Genomic DNA, 17,173 nt, shown 5'->3' on the forward strand with positions numbered 1-17,173 from the left:
CTTAGTACTGTGTTCTGCACACAGTCGGTGTTCAGTAAATATAATGGACTGATTGACTGATCAACTAATTAATTGCAGGGGTGCCCTGAGGGTGGAACCTCAGATAAATTGAGATCCAGGTGGGGTCTACGGCATTGATTCCCTGGCCCCTCTTCCTACCGTGAGATTGGAGGGAAAAGCCAACCTCCTGCCTCTCCCTCAGCCCCTCCTTCCCCTCCCTCCCCTCCACCCATAAGGGAGATCTGAAGCTCTCCACTCAGGCAGGTGCTCTGCCCTTCTCTCCAACCTAGCAAACAAGCTCTCCACCTTGCTTTTTCTGCCCATTTTCCTTAATCACTCAGTCAGTAGTATTTACTGAGCACTGACAGTGTTCAGATCACTGAATCAATCGGTGAGATTTACGGAAGACTTACTCTGTGCGGGGCACCCTATCTTAAAAGGTATTTATTTATGTAATCTGTTCAAATGCTTACTATGTGCCAGGCACTGTATTCGGTCCTGGGGGAGGTATAAGATGACGAGGTTAGACACGGTCCCTGTCCCATATTGCCCTCGCAGTCTTAATCCCCATTTTACAGATGAGGTAAATGAGGCACAGAGAAGTGAAGCGATTTCCCCAAAGTCACACAGCAGACGAGTGGTGGAGCTGAGATTCAAACCCAGCTCCTTCTGACTCCCAGGCCTGTGCTACATCCAGTAGGCCACGCTGCTTCTTCACTGAGCACTTACTGTTTGCAGAGCACTCACTACGGGACGTCCGTCCTCCGCCCTCGAGCTGAGGGCCTTTTGCCACTTCCAGAGGGTGGGAGCCGGCCTTCGGTGTGGCTAATTCCCCGCGGACCCCAGTGACGCGGCCCCCACACCTTGCTGGGGAGAAGAGGAACAGTGCCGGTACGGAGGGCTTCGTACGGTGCTCTGCACACGGTAAGTGGTCGGCGAAGGCCAGTGATTGAAAAGGAAGGTTCTTGAAACAGCACTCTCAGTCCGATTCCACCCTCCTAAGTGTTGTATGCAATAGGCGCGTCTTGTTTATTGTGTAAGTGCGTTCTTTCGCTTGTTTCACTGCTCCTGAGGTGTCTATCTCCAGTCCTCCCCCACCTTCTAGAGTCACAGACCGTGAGCCCGTTGTGGGTAGGGATTGTTTCTATCTGTTACTGAATTGTACTCTCCCGAGGGTTTAGTACAGTGCTCGGCACCCAGTAAGCGCTCAATGAGAAGCAGCGTGGCACAGTGGAAAGAGCACGGGCTTTGGAGTCAGAGGTCATGGGTTCGAACCCCGGCTCTACCACTTGTCAGCTGTGTGACTTTGGGCAAGTCACTTAACTTCTCGGTGCCTCAGTTACCTCATCTGTAAAATGGGGATTAAGACTGTGAGCCCCACGTGGGACAACCTGATTCCCCTGTGTCTACCCCAGCGCTTAGAACAGTGCTCGGCACATAGTAAGCGCTTAACAAATACCAACATTATTATTAACATTATTAATAAACACGTCTGGATGAATGAATAGGTCGTGAGCCCTTCCGGAGACAAGGTCTGTGTCTAATTCCCAACCGTTTGAGCTTCCCCAGTGCTTACGTAGAAAGTCAGCACTCAGTGAACTGCTCCTGGGTTTGGGAAGGGGAGAAAGCCCTGAGGGGGAGACCGCCGTGAGGTTCTGAGCCCCCCAGTGTAGAAGGAGCCCCAGGGGCCTCCGATGGAGCAGTGGGGTCCGAGCGGCGGGCGAAGCCCCGGGACGGGGGGGACCCGCCGCCCCTTCTCCATCCCCACCCTCTCTCTTTCCCTCGTCCCCCTCCCCCGCCCTTTGAGATCTTCAAGACTGTTTCTCCCTCGATTCAGGAATTTCCAAATTCTGCGGTGACCGAATTCAGAAAAAAAAGGAGAAGTTTGTCCAGGAGTAGGCTGGCCGAGAACAGCAGAGCGCGTCGCTTGGAGCCCTGGCTTCCAGGCCCTGTGTGCGTCAACCCCCCTCACTCCGGAGGATCTGTGGGGCGGGTTGCAGCTTGACCTGGTGGTCTCTGGATCTGTGACCCGGCGCCAGCCGGGCACCACCTCATCAGAGGACATGCATCTTGGAGGCCTGACTGCCCTGGTGACCGCGGTCGTTTGGCACGGTAAGTCCGATCCAGACCAGCGTCTTGCAAATGGCAAGACTTCAGCCTGGAGCAATCGCCCCGGAGGGGCTCTGGGTAGCCGCCTGGGCCTGGGGATCCACAGTCGGGACTTAGGGCTCTGACTTCCGATTCTCCCACCGAGGGAGCCTTGGATCATGACCGCCGGGGACCCCCGGGGCCCCACGCCGCCCTCCCTCGCTGGCGGCGGCTTCGGGGAGACGGTTTCGGGTGTCAAACGGGACCGGCAACAGCCTCGTCGAGAAAGCCACGGGACCAGCCAGTACGGGGCCAACCCCGGGCAGGTGGCCGCTGGGACTCGGACCGGAGCTGGGGATGGAGGAGAATCAATCAGTCGATGGTATTTATTGAGCGCTTACTACGTGCAGAGCACCGAACCAAATGCTTGTGAGAGTACAGTGCATCAGCAGTAGCGGTCACTTTCCCTGCCCATAATGATCTCACAGTCTAGAGGGGAAGGCAGACATTAAGATAGATAAATACGTAAGATGTAATTTTAAAGATATGTACGTAAGTGCTGTGGGGTCGCGAGTAGGGTGAATATCAGATACCTGAAGATCGCAAATCCAGGCGCAAGGACGACAGCGCAGGAGGGAGAGCTCGAGTGCTTAGTAGCGTGCTCTGCACACGGTAAGATTGTTTGAGAACCATCTTCCTAGAAGGGCAGAAGATCCGAGAATGGCTCTGGGGCTGGCCTGGGGCAGCGGCTGCAGCCCGGAGGCGACGACCGCTGGGCTAGGGGAGAGGGCCGGACTGGGGTCGGAGGGCACGGCTTGGCTTCAGGGAATTGGAGAGAGCCCAAGTAGGGGTTTCTAAAGCCGGGGGGGGCCTTGGGAGTCCAACCCTGAAGACCTGGGAGGATTCTGGCCAGTTGAGCTCCCGCGGCCCCCTGAGTTTATCTTCCCTGCGAGAAAGAGACGGCATCACCCGCTCCCTTTGGGATGAGGAGTTGGGGATCGAGGGGAGGGATGGGGAGAGGAACGGCTGTTTCGTAAGCACCCTACCGGAGCCAGCTGGCCCGGGCCACCATATTGGATTCTACGGCCGCTCAGGGGAGCGGGAAGCTGTGGGGGGAGCGATTCATCCCAGAAGACTTAGTCTTAGGGACAATCACAGCCACCAGAGGCAACCAGCCCGTGTCAGGCAGAGACCACGGCCCCCGCACGTGACCCTGGGCTGAGGAGGGTCCATCCTGACGACTCGGTTGTGGCAGCTGGCCTCTGAGACCCCAGGGCTTTGCTTGCCTCAGGTCCCCACGGGCCGCCGTCGGCGGGGCCGGGGGAGGCCTGCAGCCCCGACGGGAAACAGAAACTCATCTCTTAGAGATGCTCGAGCTCTGGGACCGGTGACTTCAGCGCGGAGGGGCCGGCCGCAGAGGGCCTGGGCCGGTTAGCAGGAGCGCCACCCGGCCGGGCTCCGACTGTCCCGAGCTGACCACGCCAGGGTCGGGGGGATGGCGGGGGAGGTCTGCGGACATCCTGAGATTCTGCTAATTCTGCCGTACGATGACGATGACGGCATTCGTTAAGCCCTTACTATGCGCCACGCACTGTACTCCCAAGTGCTTAGAACAGTGCTCTGCCCATAGTAAGTGCCATCGACTGATCGATCCTGCGAGACGAGAGGGGTCGGGAAGACAGTCGGGGACTCCTAGTTCTGCCCTGGGAATGGCGGTTTCCAGATTCAAAGAGCATGTCTGTGAGGCAGAGCTAGGCTGGGAGGCCGGAGAGCCTGGGGGGAGGGCCGGGGGGGCTGGGCCGCAGCAGGGGTCAGTGTTTCACAAGCCGGCGGCCAGCAGTTCCTGACAACTCTGAGGAAGTTGGAGAGAAGCGATAGAGTGACACCCTCAAACAGCTTGTTCTGCTGGTCGGGGAAGCGAGAGGAGCTGGCTGCCTTCCAGGTTTCAGGCTCAGGGGGTGGGGGTCTGCCCCCCCCCCCGGAGCATCCTCCCCATTTCCCCCTCGTTGGCGACCGACCCAGCCTGGACCTTTCCTCCCTTCATCCACGGAGCCGTGCCACTGGGCAATCGGACGGGTGTCTCAACGCCCTGGCGCTCCGGGTCTAATCTGACTAAAAGGGGCCTCCTCCTCACCTCCAACCTCACTGACCCCCGATCCCACTGCCCCCCCAAAAGACGGTGTCCGTCTAGACTACGAGTTTGTTAGGGGGAGGGACCGTGTCTGCTAATTCTGTTGTACTCTCCCAAGCGCTCAGTACGATGCTCTGCAGGCTGAATGAATAGTAAGTGCTCAATGAATACCATCGACCGACCCAAGAGGATGACCGTGGCGGCTCCGCTCAGTCTGGTGCCTCGGGGCCCCGGACCCCCAGCCGGGACAGCTTGAGGGGAGGGGACCCGACAGCAGGGCCTCTAGGCAGCCCCGTTCACAAAGGATCGATCAATTAATGGTATTTATTGAGCGTATACCGTGTGCAGAGCACTGTATTAAACGCTTGGGAGAGTGCAACACGGCAGAGTTGGTAGACGTGATTCCTGCCCGCAGCGATGCCCTGGATCAAGGTGGGAAATCGGCGCTTCATCCCGGGCCGGTCCTCAGCTCTCCCGGAGGCTGAGTCGGGGGGAGCGGGCGGGGGAGGCCCAGAGGAAGAAAGCAGAAGTGGGAGAATAACTTTGGGAAGTAGCAGGGGGACTGAAGGGAAGCTGAGTGCCTCAAAGTGTCCCTGGCTCCGTGCAATGTGTTTCCTGCCCCACGCAGGCTCTGAGGGTTTATTCCGGCTCCTCTGGAAGGCACTGATTCAGTTCTCACTTCCTCCCCTCCTTCCCCAATTCTGGACTGGGCCGAAAAAAAAACGACAACAAAAAAAAAACCCGCTGACGAGGCAGGAAAAAAGTGCTTCTCCCTGAAGATCCCAGCCAGGGGTTTCAGGTTCTCTTTCGTGCTCCTGAAAGTTTCCTTAAAAGAGAGGGGTGGGTAACCACCAGCGAAGAACCCGGAGAGGACGGTGCGGGAGGGAGAAACGCCACCGCCACCGGTAGCCCCGGGAACCGTAGACGGGAAGCGGCCACCGTGCCAGCAAAGACACAGACCCCCCCCGCCGCGCCCCCGGCCCCCGACTCTGGGGTAGAGCTGACCGACGCGGCCCCGGAAGCACGTTGATCCGTGACCTTCACCGGGGGCGTTAACGTCACAGCCCCGGTTGCTACATCCCTGCAGGCGCCGGACCCTTCTGCGGTAGGGATGGGCGAAGGTCGAGGCCATTTGGTGAGCGGGAGCCCGGCCCCGGCGGCGCCTGCCCAACGGAGACCGACGGAGTAGGAAAGAGCTTGGGAGACGGTAGAGGGCTTGAGCGTGATTGTTACTCGTGGGTGCGGCGCAGGGTGACCCACAGTCCGGCGGCCCCGTTCGCTTTGGGGGGATTTTTTGGCAATGGGGTTCAAGAACACGTTGAAGCGGGGAGCGCGGGACGAGGCAGCTGATGTGAACAAGTCTAGGAGGTTGGGTCGACTTGTGTCCCGCATGCTCAGTAGGCGCTTAATCAATGCCATCGTTATTTCCTCGTATCCCACTCCCTGCTGCGTCTCTCGGACCTGCTGCCTTTATTCATCCCCCATCCCGGTCCCACGGCACTTTCGTCCCCATCTGCCATTTATTTGTTTCTATTGATGTCCATCTCCCCCTCTAGACTGTAAGCTCGTGGGCAGCGAACGCGTCCGTTAGGGATCTGCATCGGACTCTCCCTAGTGCTTAGTCCAGTACGTCTGAAGGATTGGTGTTTCCTTGAGAAATGAGAAATGGATCGGAGCCCTTTGATCTTAGGCCACCGTAGACTGACAAAGGAGAGAGAGAAGAATGACCATAAGCATCTAAACGAATGAGTCTAAGCAACCCGCCCTGGGTCTTGTGTCCTCATGGATGATGATGATGATGGTATCTGTTAAGCACTCGCTATGCGCCAAGCACCGTTCTCACCGGGCTAGACACAGATCAGTTAGGTCGGACACAGTCCCTCTTCCACGTGGGGCTTACGCTCTTAATCCGCATTTTACCCGTGAGGTAACTGAGGCCCAGAGAAGTTGAGTGGCTCGGCCAAAGTCACCCAACAGGCACGCGGAAGGGTCAGGATCAGAACCCAGGTCCTTCTGACTTCCGGGCCCAAGCTTCATCCACTAAGCCGGTGCTCCCTTCCCGAGACCTCCACCTTCTTTCTTCCCCACTCCCAGGTGGGGCCTCCCTGCTGTTGGAGCCGAGCTCCCCGGACCTGGTGGTGGAATCGGGGGCGGCGGTGACCCTGCGGTGCCCGGGGAACGGCAGCGTGGAGTGGTTCACGGGGCTCGGCTGGGGGGAGCCTGCCCCCGGCTGGGTCCCCGGCTTCGAGGGGGGCTCCCGGACCCTGAGCACGGCCCGGGCCACCTACCGGGACACGGGGACTTACCGGTGCGTGGACTCTGAGAGCCCGGATGGGAAGGAGGCGTCCGGCCATCTCTACGTGAAAGGTGAGAGCTTCCGGGCGAAGAGTGTGTCTGTGTTGGGGGGGGGCCGGGGGCCGCCCGGTCCCCGGAGTCGGCTTCAGTCCCGCCTTCCCCGCTCCTCTTCCTCTGCGGCCCCTTGGGCAGGGGTTGGGGTCGGGGCTGGCTTCCTCCACGTCTGTCGACCTGCACGGAGAAATGGCGGCGCGGGTGAGATCGTCAGCTCGAGGGCCCGTCTGCTGATTCTGTTGTACTGTACTCTCCCAGGAGCTTAGAACGGTGCTCTGCACACAGTAAACACTCGGTAAATACCACTGATTGAACGTGGGAAGGTTGCACCCATCTCCTTGGAAGGACAGACCCGGGCGTGCTTCTGAAAGAAAGCCCCAGCTGTCTTTCTGTGGAATACCCGGAGAGTGTTTGGAAACCAAACTCTGTTCCACCTCCACTGACTGTTTCTTGGTGTTCACCATATAGATCGTTGAGCATTCATATTGTTATTATTAACAATAGCAATAATAATGGTGGCACCTGTAAGTGCTCACTACGTGGCGCCGAGCCCCGTACTAAGCGCCGGGTTAGATACGAGATGAGCAGGTCCCACGTGCCGCTCACAGCAGTCTAAACAGGAGGAGAAGCGGGTATCGAATTCCCATCTTTGCAGCGGATGGAACTGAGGCACAGCCAAGTTAGGTGACTTGCCCGGGGTCGCAGCAGAGAAGCAGCCGAGCCGGGGTTAGAACCCAGGTTCTCTGACTCCCAGGCCCACGCTTTCCACGAGGCAATGCTGTTATATTAATAATATTATTACTGTATTTACTTACTACGTATCAAGCACCGTTTTAAGGGCTGTTGGGGGCGCAAGTTAACGGAAGATTTTTTTTTTCCACTCAATGCCATTGCTACCAACGCACAGCCTGTCCCCTTCATCTCAGTCGATCGTATTTATCTCCTCTATTTAACTCATTAGCCAAGTTGGGGGTTCGGTGGGAGAGTCCGGGTCCCAGCGGTGTTGAGCTTACCCGGTGCTCCAACCCCCCCCCCCCCCCATTTGCCGAACACTCTGTTCCTGTTGTTTTCCCCCCCTTCCCTCCTCCACTGGCCCCAACGCCATCCGGTCCCCGGTCTGATGGACAGACCCAGAGCACCCATGGAGCGTCGCGGCCCGGACGATCATGGTGACGGCGGGCAACGACGCCCTGTTCCCCTGTCGGATCACCGACCCCGCACTGGCAGCCAGAGTGTCCCTGCAGCGGGATTCCGGCAAGAACGTCCGCCGGGGCACCAGGCTTACCTTTGACCCTCGGAAGGGGGTCACCATCCATAAGGTCCAGCTCCTTGACCTGAATAGTTACCAGTGCACGGCCATCATCGGAGGCGAGAAGAAGCCATCCCCCACGATTGAGCTGAAAGTGAAAGAAGGTAATGGCCGGGGGCTGGGGCCGGGGGCTGGACCGTGGCCTGGCTGGGTCCTGAGGGATGGATGGATGGACACCGAATATCCTGGGGATTCATTCATTCATTCAACAGTATTTATTGAGCGCTTGCTTACTGTGTGCAGAGCACCGTACCAAGCGCTTGGAAGGTACAAATCGGCAACGGATAGAGACGGTCCCTGCCCTCTGACGGGCTTACGGTCCGATCGGGGGAGACGGGCAGACGAGAACAGTGGCGATAAACAGAGTCAAGGGGAAGAACATCTCGTAAAAACAATGGCAAATAAATAGATGAGGTACATCTCCTTAAACAAAATAGGGTGATGAAGATGGTGGGATGAGAGACGAGGGCAGGAACTGGAGATAGCAAGACTTCAAAAGCGGCCTTCCCCGAGGCCGGAAGTAGAGTTGTGCTGGGTCACGGCCCGAGTGTCAACCCGGGTCAAGGCATCCCTCCCGTCCATCGGGCTAGGGAAGCCCCTCCCCGCACCGTGCACTCCGGTCCAAGGCCCAGGGACAATCAGTGTGAGAAGCAGCGTGGCCTAGTGGAAAGAGCACAGGCCTGGGAGTCAGAAGGACTTGGGTTCTAGTCCTGGCTCCGCCACTTGTCTGCCGTGTGACTTTGGGTGAGTCACTTAATTCTCTGTACCTCAGTTACCTCGTTTGTAAAACGAGGATTAAGAGTGGGAGTCCCGCGTGGGATATGGACTGTGTCCACCCTGATCGGCGCTTAGTACGCTGTCTGGCACGTAGCGAGCGCTCCACAGACGCCGTGGAAGAAATGGTATTTATCGAGCACATACTGTGCGCGGAGCACTGTGCTAAGCATCTGGGAGGGAATACAGATGTGACGGACCCAATTCCTGACCTCAAGGAGCTTACGGGCTCTTGGGGATGATGTCCAAGGAGAGAGGGTTCATGGATTGCCCACCTGGGGAGCAGCTAGGCAGCTGGGAGATGTTCATGAGATGGTCTGGGGGAGGCTGGTGGGTCGGGGTGTGGGAGGGGGCTCCGGCTGAGGTCCACCCCAGGGCTCTCACCCCACCGTGCATTGGCTTCAGCCATTACAGAGCCCCCGCTGCTGTGGCTGGAGCCACGGGAGAGCGTGCGAATCCGCGGGGAACCCTTCTCCGTCACCTGTGAAGCATCCAATCCCAATGTGGATTTTGACCTGACCCTCCAGCACCAACAGGAACAGGTGAGCTCACGTCGGGGAGCGGCAGCGGGTGGGTGCGGGGCAGACCGCCGTCCGGGGTGGGGAAATGAGCATCGAAGCCCCACGGCGGACCCGGAACTGGTTCGGATGGCCAGGCCCGGTTAGGTACTTCGGGGCTGGGCAGACGGGGCTGCCGAGCCGCTTCGAGTCTTCCGTCCTCATCGGGAGGGCTAGCCTGCCTGCGCGCCCGTTCAGGCCCCCGGCGAGGCCCCGACCCTTTGGAGACACTGTCAGATGAACTTTAAACTGGGGGAGCTTTCCTGGGGCCCCTCCACCCTTGAACGGGCTGGAAGAAGGTGGAAGACCCAGCAGGTGCACCTACTATGTGCCCAAAGTACAGTGCTTTGCACACGGTAGGTGTTGAAGAAATCCAGATTCTCTTACTCTCTGCCTGAAGACGTTTCGACCCACCTTCATCAGCTCCCCAACATCCCAGTTGTGCGCACTGAGGCCCAAGGAATTCCAACGGCCAGTAATTCCCATTCTTACGGGCCCACCGCCCGGCCTCTTGTGGGTGGGTGGGATCTGACGTCCCCCAGGGTGTGGGCTGGACTCGGTGCTTAGCGGTCTCCTTCAGACACAAGAGCGGGATCCCTCTTAGATTGCCAAGGACCAATCGGAGACACTGTCGGTTTTAGAAGCAGCGTGGCTCGGTGGAAAAAGCCCGGGCTTGGGAGTCAGAGGTCACGGGTTCTAATCTCAGCCCTGCCACTTGTCAGCTGTGTGACTCTGGGCAAGTCACGTAACTTCTATGTGCCTCAAGTGGGGATTAAGACGGTGAGCCCCACGTGGGACAACCTGATCACCTTGTAGCCTCCCCAGGGCTTAGAACGGTGCTTTGCGCTATTACTATTATTAGAATCATCGAGGCAGATTCGGGTCGGTGGCGAAAGGGGCAGAAACCTTATTTGGTTCAGGGAAACAGGGATGCTTTTATTGAGAGCTCCTCATTCGACCGGCCCAAGACCTCTCCGTGGGACCGTAAGCTCCTCGGGGCAGTGGCTGACTCTTCTATTTTAACTGTGCTCTCCCAAGGGCCGAGGACAGCGCTCAGCAACGGCCGCCCCTCCATAAATACCAACGCGGGTAAATGGAGAAGTGTCCCGTCGCCATCCCTTCCTGAGTTGAGCCTTCGGGTCACCCCAGCAGTGTGGCTGACTTAAATTCCAGGCCTCCCCTCATGTTTGGGTTCTCACCCCGACTCACCCCCGGAACCCTGCCCCACTACTCGCCCCCTCCGAGCATCCGAGACTGGGCAGCCCTCGGGGCCAGGCATGAGGAGGGAAGGGGATGATGGTGACCTGGTGGGGTGCTCTCTTCTTCCGTGCCCCCCCGACTCCTCTGCCCCGACTGCCTGGTCGAAGCTTACTCCCTTTACTTCCCTTTACCCCTTGCTTCAAGGATGCCGGCACCCCTCCCTCCCCACTCGGGCATATGGTCCCCGACGACAGATCCCTCCGACTTTCCAGTGATTATTTCATCCATCCCTCAGTCGGTAGTATTGCTTGAGCGCTTTCTGCAGGCGGGGCATGACGCTAAGCACCGGGAAGAGTACAGGACGCCTCCCCTCAAGGAGATTACAGTTTAAGCGTAATCCGACCGTCTCGTCGTCTTTGGAGACGCGGCCTGGCCCAGCGGGTAGAGCCCGGGACTGGGAGTCGGCAGGACCTGGGTTCTAGTCTCCGTTCTGCCACGGGTCTGCTGTGTCACCCTGGGCAAGTCGCTTCGCTCTCCTGGGCCTCAGTTACCTCATCGGCAAAATGGGCGTTAAGACCGTAAGCCCCATGGGCAACAGGGACTGTCCAAATCGATAAGCTTGTATATATCCCAACGTTTAGTACAGTGTCCGGCACATAGTGAGCGCTTAACGAATGTCATAAAAAACAAATCCCTTAAAGGCTCTGCTATCCAAGACTATTCCCGGTCTTCCCAAATGTATGTCCTCTGGCTAATCCCGTGGGCGTCATTATCATCGTCGTCACCCCCCATCATCATCATAATAACACAACAACACGTTTTCAATGCTTAGGTGCCAACGCTGGGGTAGGTAGATAGAAGGCTATAGATTTGGACCCAATCCCTGTCCCACACGAGGGCTCCCAATTGATCTTCTCCCCATATTACAGGTAAGGAAAACTGAGACCCAGGAAAGTTAGGCGAATTGCCCAAATTCCCACCTTAGGACAAAAGCTAGGCTGGGACCCGGACCCGGGTTTCCCAACTCCCAGCCCTGTGTCGTTTCCCCTGAGCGCCGCTCTCCTGCCTGTCAGCCTTGCCCCTCTAATACAGTGGCTCCCCAGCATAATTCCATCTGGGGTTGTGGGGTCGCCTGGGAACACACGTGGAGGTAAAGAAATTAGGTGTGGGGTCACACCCCCGGCTCAGACCTCTGTCCCGCTCCGCAGAGCAATCCCCGCTCCCGGAGGGGTACGGAGAGGGCCGGGGAACGGTCAGACGGGCCCCTGACCCCGCTGAGGGTGGGTTTCTCAAGCCAGGGAAGTGAGCGTCTCCTCATCCGTGTTTCCTTCTGGCTACAGGTCCCGGGCAACCTAATTGCCGACTTCGCCCTGACCAGGGGCTACTCAAAGAACATCTCCCACAGAATCGCGCGGGTGGCGGAGGAGGACGGTGGCACCTACTCCTGCAACAGCACCAACGTGAAGGGGTCCAGCGTGGCCTCCATGGTCCTCCGGGTTGTAGGTGAGGTGGTGCCCCGAGAGCACCGGGGTTTCCTTGGGGCAGCAGGGGCTCGGGGCCTTTCGGGAGCTCCCGGGGTTCCTCTAGGGACCCTCAGGATAGGAACCCGAAAAGGAGGAAACGGAGAGAGGGAGGGACGACCGAGGCAGAAGGATTTGAGCGTCACCTGAAGGGAAAGGAGCCCAAGACTGGGGGGTAGTTTGACCTGGGGTACTGGGAAGGCGAGAGATTCCGAGAGTGGAGCACAAAAAAGGAGGGGAAGAGTTTGCTTATAGAACTTGAAGAGGAAAATCCACCAGACACCATGAACGGGAGCTAAGTACAGGATTTTGAAAGGCTGAGAACTATGCTAAGTACTGGGGTAAACACAGGATGATCAGATCAAAATTCCTGTTCCACCCAAGGCTCCTTTATGAATGCATTCGTTCAACTGTATTGCTCTAAACGCTTAGGAGAGTACAACGATAGACACCCCCCCCCCCCCGCCCACAAGCTTGCAGTCTAGAGAGGAGACACGATAATTACAAACGAATTACAGATATGTACATTAGTGCCGTGGGGCTGGGAGGGGATGAATAAAGGGAACAATCCGGGGGGATAGAGGGAGTGGAAGAAGGGGAAAGGGGGGTTTAGACGAGGAAGACCTCTTGGAGGTGTGCCCTCGATAAGGCTCTGAAGATGGGGAGAGTAATCGTCCGTGGGTAAGCTGTAGGGAGAGCAGATTTCTTAGCCCCCATTTCAGAGATGAGGAAACCAGGACCAGAGAGGTTAAGAGACTGTCCCGTGGTCACAGAGCAAGTCACGGCAGAGCTCCTAGAGCTGGGATCTTTCTGCTGGGCCAGGCTGCCAGTCCAGCGTCCCCCCCACCCCAACCCGCCCCCGTGCCCTGGTGCCCGGGCCGCCCGGGCCACGGGTGGTCCGGACCTCAAGGGGGCCTCACCTCAACTCCATCCCTCTGCTCGTCGTGAGCCGCGATTGTGTCTGTTCACTGTTGCCTCGTACTCTCCCGAGCACTTAGAGCGGTGCTCTGTACAGGGTAAGCGCTCAATAGATACGACCGAATGAATGAATGAAAGGAGTGAAGGGACCAGGCCGTGGAGGGAGGAATAGCGGCCTGACCGCTCCCGGTCAGCGGGTTGAGGGTGGGTCCTGCCGGAGGGCCGGCCCCCCGGTCACACCTCCCGTCTCTCCTCCCGCAGATCGAGCCTACGTGAATCTGTCCTCCGAACAGAGTCGCCGGCTGGAAGTGGACGTGGGCGAGAAACTGGAGCTGGGGGTCCACGTCGAGGCCTACCCCCAGCTGCTCCACTGGAACTGGACCTTCGACGGCCCGTTCCGGACCGCCGACCCCAAGTTTCCGGCCGTCCTCACGGGCGAGACCTACAGGTTTGTCGTGCTTACCGCGCCTCGGCTTGCCTCTCTGCTGGGGCGGAGGGAGACCAGTGGGCAAGGGGACGCGTCTGCCGACTCCGTTATCTCGTTATACCGTACTCTCCCAAGCGCTTAATGCGGTGCTCTGCCCAGCCAGTGCTGAATAAATACGACCGATTGCCCCTGGGGTGACGAACCCCATGTCCTGGGGTCATTTCCCCCGAGGACCTCCGGCGTGGGGGCTGGTGGGCGGGGGCCGCCGCCGGATGCCCCCATACGTAGGGGTCTGTTCCCCATCGTGTGGGTAGAAGCACTGAGGAAGAGGAGGAGGAGGCCGGGCCGGGAAGATCACAGACGGGGAGGGAGGTCAGAGGAGCCACGGGTTGAGGGTAATAAGCTGAGGTAGCGGCTGCAGAGAATTTTCCCTCGTCACCATCGCTGACATCATCGGAGAAGCAGTGTGGCTTAGTGGATAGAGCACGGGCCTGGGAGCCAGAAAGACCTGGGTTCTAACCTGCGCTCAGTCACGTCTCCGCTCCGTGACCTGGGGCGCGGCACTTCACTTCTCTGGGCCTCGGTCACCTTACGTGCGTAACGGGGATTAAGAGTGTGAGCCCCACGTGGGACCCTGATTAACTCGTATCTACCCCAGTGCTTAGAACGTAGTAAGCGCTTAACGAGTAGCATGATTAGTATCATTACCTCCAAGCAACACAGCAGTCCTCTGGTCACTCTGCTGACCGCCCTGGGCTGATGCTTCATCCTCCTTGCCCTTGCTTGCTCTCTGCCACTCGCCTAGTCCAACCTGGACCGGTGGGAGACAGCTTGGAGGATCTGCCCCAGACGGGCACCCCTATCAGCAGAGGAAGGAAATGATAATACGGGGAGCCAGAGTCACCCTTCGACTTAGGGTCCCCTGGGGCACAGGTAGGCCCCTAGGAGACCTTCGGGGATCGGGTGTCACCGGACATCCCACCGTGGAGTCGCCTGAACCGGCCCCTTACCCCCCGAGAGGGTTGTCCCGGTCCCCTAAGTGACCCCCGGGGAGTGGCCGGGATGCTGGGGAGCGGAGAACCCGTCGAGCGCCCTCTGAGTGCGCTCTCCGGGCCTGGGGTCAGGTCCTGGCCACGGCCGGGGCGGCGCCCACCTCCGGCACACGGCAGAACCCCGCGCAACCCCAGCTTCCCAACGCCGCCGGCCGAGGGCCCTGGCGCCGGCCGGGGTCCGGGAGGGGGGGCGCTCAGCCCGGGGAGGATCCGCAGGGCCAGCGTCCAGGCCGGCCCCCCGGCGAGCCGTCTCCCGTGCCTCCGACAGATACGACACCACCCTGGCCCTGCCTCGCCTGAAGGAGTCGGAGAGCGGCCGCTACACTTTCCACGCTGAGAACGCCGGCGCTGGGGCCTCCTTCACTTTCGACGTGGTTCTCCATTGTAAGTGCCCGGTGGGGGTTCCCGGGGGCAGGCGGGGAAGAAGGGGCCGCAGAGTGGGGGGATGAGAGGGACCTGGGGCAGCGGGCTCCGTGCTGTCGGGGCGGATCTGCTCCGTGCGGCTTGTCGGGAAGGACCTTCCGAGGGCCTGGGGCCGGGTGGGGTCAGAGGATCAGGCGGGCCTCACCGGCAGACATTCCCCTTGGGCCACCGGAGTGCTTGCTCCTCTCCTCTCCGGCCCTGCCGTGAGGCGGGATTCCACGGTCCCTCGGGTCCCTCCGCGCTCGGCCCCGTGGTGGGCACCGCCCCGGGTCTGGCCCATCAGGAGGCCCGTTGGGGAGGGGTTCCTGAGCAGATGCCGGCCGGGGGTGCCCCTATGAGGGGTGGGAGTCCTGGGTGGTTGTCTATCCACCTGCCCGTGAAACAGTAACTCCTTACCATTGGCTTGAAAGCATTCAATCACCTCACCTCCCTGATTTCCTACTACGACTCAACCCGCCCGCTTCGCTCGTCTCGCGGTACCTCGATTTTGTCTATGTCGCCGCTGACCCCTTTCCCGCGCCCCGTCTCTGCTCTGGGAAAGGAATTCCCTTCCCCTCCACATACACCGGACCACCACTCTCCCCACCTTCGAAGCCTTATCACACCTCCTCCGAGAGGTACTTCCCGACTAAGCCCTCATTTCCTCTCCGCCTCACCCCTCCCTCATCTTCACGGCACTCAGGTGTATATCCGTAATTTTATACTCCTCAGTCTTCCCTTCTAGACTGTAAGCTCACTGTGGGCAGGGAGCTTGTCTACCAACCGCGTTACACTGTACTCTCCCAAGCACTTAATACAGTAAGGGCTCCAATACGATCGATCGATTGAACAGAGGTTCAGAAGCTGGGGTTTTATCTCCTGCCCCAGCCCAGTGGAGTGGAGGTGGGGGCCTTCCGGTCCCTGGGTCAGAGAAGAGTTCCCCGCCCCTCCCTCCACCTCCTCTGCCCGGGACAGGAGGAGAGGGTGGTTTCCCCTGGTGAGGAAGGGGGGTTGGGAGAGGAGAGGGTGGTCTCCCCTGGCCCGGTCTCTGACGCACCTTGTGTTTCTCACTCAGACCCTGCCAGGGCTGAGCTCAACTGGGACCAATTCAACAACTCCAACTCCCTCCTCTGTGTTGCCTCTGGGTATCCAGCCCCCAAGATCGTGTGGTCCCAGTGCCCTGGGAGGAACAGGAGGTAGGTGACCAGCACGAGCCACGTGAGACCCACAACTCTCCCTCCCCCTCACCCCGCCCGCTCTCCCGGGGCACCGGATGCCCCCGGCTCAGAACTCAGAGCCCTCCCAGCCGGCCCGCCCCGAAGCCGGCCCCGGCCCAACACCGTCTGGCGTTCGGTGCCGTCGTGGAGTCGGGTGGGGAGGGAGAGAAGGTGGGGGGACCCTGCCGGGTCTGGCCCTCACCGTCCCGTCCTCCTTTGACCTCAGAGAAGGGACGGGGTGGTGGTGGGGTCCGGAGCCCCTTGTCGGACCGCTAGAGGAGACGAGGTCCACCCCGGGACAGCTGGACCGCGGCACGAGAGGTGCTGGGTCTCACAGAGGCCATGGGGACTCCCGGTCCCAGCTCTGGGGTTTCCACGGGCTCGGGAGGCGAGGGCCTTGGTCCCCGCTGGCGGGAAGGGGCCTCGAGGAGACCCCGGAGAGATGGGTCCCTCACGTGGTTGCTCTCCTCAGGTGCGATCAGGAGCAGGAACTGCTCTGGAAAGATGACTACCCGACCGTGGTGAGCGAGGTGCCCTTCGGCAAGGTGACCGTCCAAAGCATCCTCCCCATCGAGAAGCTGGAGGCCAACGTGACCTACGTCTGCACGGCCGAGAACCGGGCCGGAAACCACTCCGACGAGTACTTCCCCGTCTCCTTAGGTGAGGGCTACTCCGCCATGCTTCCCCCGGAGATGGGACGGGCCCAATACCGAGTAGAGGGCACAGACAGATGCTGTTGGCCCTTTTTAAGATCTCTAGACCCTCTTCTAACCGTGCGGGATCTCTCCGGACCGCCCCCTCACCGACCTCCCGACCCGCAGCCTATTAAACACGCCAATGGGGTCAAGGTAACCCCCTCCAGATTCCATTCAGATGAAAAGAAAGATACTGCTATCTGGAGAGCGGGTTGGGTCGGCCCATTAGGAAATGGAATCCACTTGGAGGGTCCTTCGCACGATCCAATTCAAACCACCTGCAGGTTGGACCGGAAGGAAACCTTTAAGAAAGGCAGCGGGGCTGGAAGAAAATGTCTTTCCTCTGCTTCTTTCTATCCCCCCTCAATTCGGTTTCCACGGGAATTACAGGCCCGGGTTTGCTCTTCCGTTCGGGGGGGGGCAGGAGCAGACTCTGGGGGTGGTCAGAAGAGAGCGGGTGTGGGTAAGAGGCTGGGAGGGCTGCGGGGAGAGGAGAATGGCAGGAATAGGAGTAGGAGGGCAGTTATCTCGTAG

General features: G+C 59.4%; 1 protein-coding gene across 1 annotated transcript in view; it reads left to right on the forward strand.

Annotated features, from left to right (window-relative positions):
• The first annotated feature begins 234 nt into the window (after nucleotides 1-234).
• Nucleotides 235-17,173, forward strand: part of CSF1R (colony stimulating factor 1 receptor) — a 30,690-nt gene continuing 13,751 nt past the window's right edge. Inside the window, exons 1-11 of the mRNA XM_029051541.2 lie at nucleotides 235-440; nucleotides 739-924; nucleotides 1,838-2,112; nucleotides 6,314-6,586; nucleotides 7,697-7,981; nucleotides 9,057-9,193; nucleotides 11,749-11,911; nucleotides 13,108-13,294; nucleotides 14,594-14,709; nucleotides 15,803-15,923; nucleotides 16,417-16,604. Coding sequence (XP_028907374.1) covers nucleotides 2,064-2,112; nucleotides 6,314-6,586; nucleotides 7,697-7,981; nucleotides 9,057-9,193; nucleotides 11,749-11,911; nucleotides 13,108-13,294; nucleotides 14,594-14,709; nucleotides 15,803-15,923; nucleotides 16,417-16,604 — 1,519 coding nt within the window. The 5' untranslated portion in view covers nucleotides 235-440; nucleotides 739-924; nucleotides 1,838-2,063. The remainder of the gene's footprint in view (nucleotides 441-738; nucleotides 925-1,837; nucleotides 2,113-6,313; nucleotides 6,587-7,696; nucleotides 7,982-9,056; nucleotides 9,194-11,748; nucleotides 11,912-13,107; nucleotides 13,295-14,593; nucleotides 14,710-15,802; nucleotides 15,924-16,416; nucleotides 16,605-17,173) is intronic.

This window comes from Ornithorhynchus anatinus, chromosome X1 (genome assembly GCF_004115215.2).
Source record: "Ornithorhynchus anatinus isolate Pmale09 chromosome X1, mOrnAna1.pri.v4, whole genome shotgun sequence".
NCBI lineage: Eukaryota > Metazoa > Chordata > Mammalia > Monotremata > Ornithorhynchidae > Ornithorhynchus > Ornithorhynchus anatinus.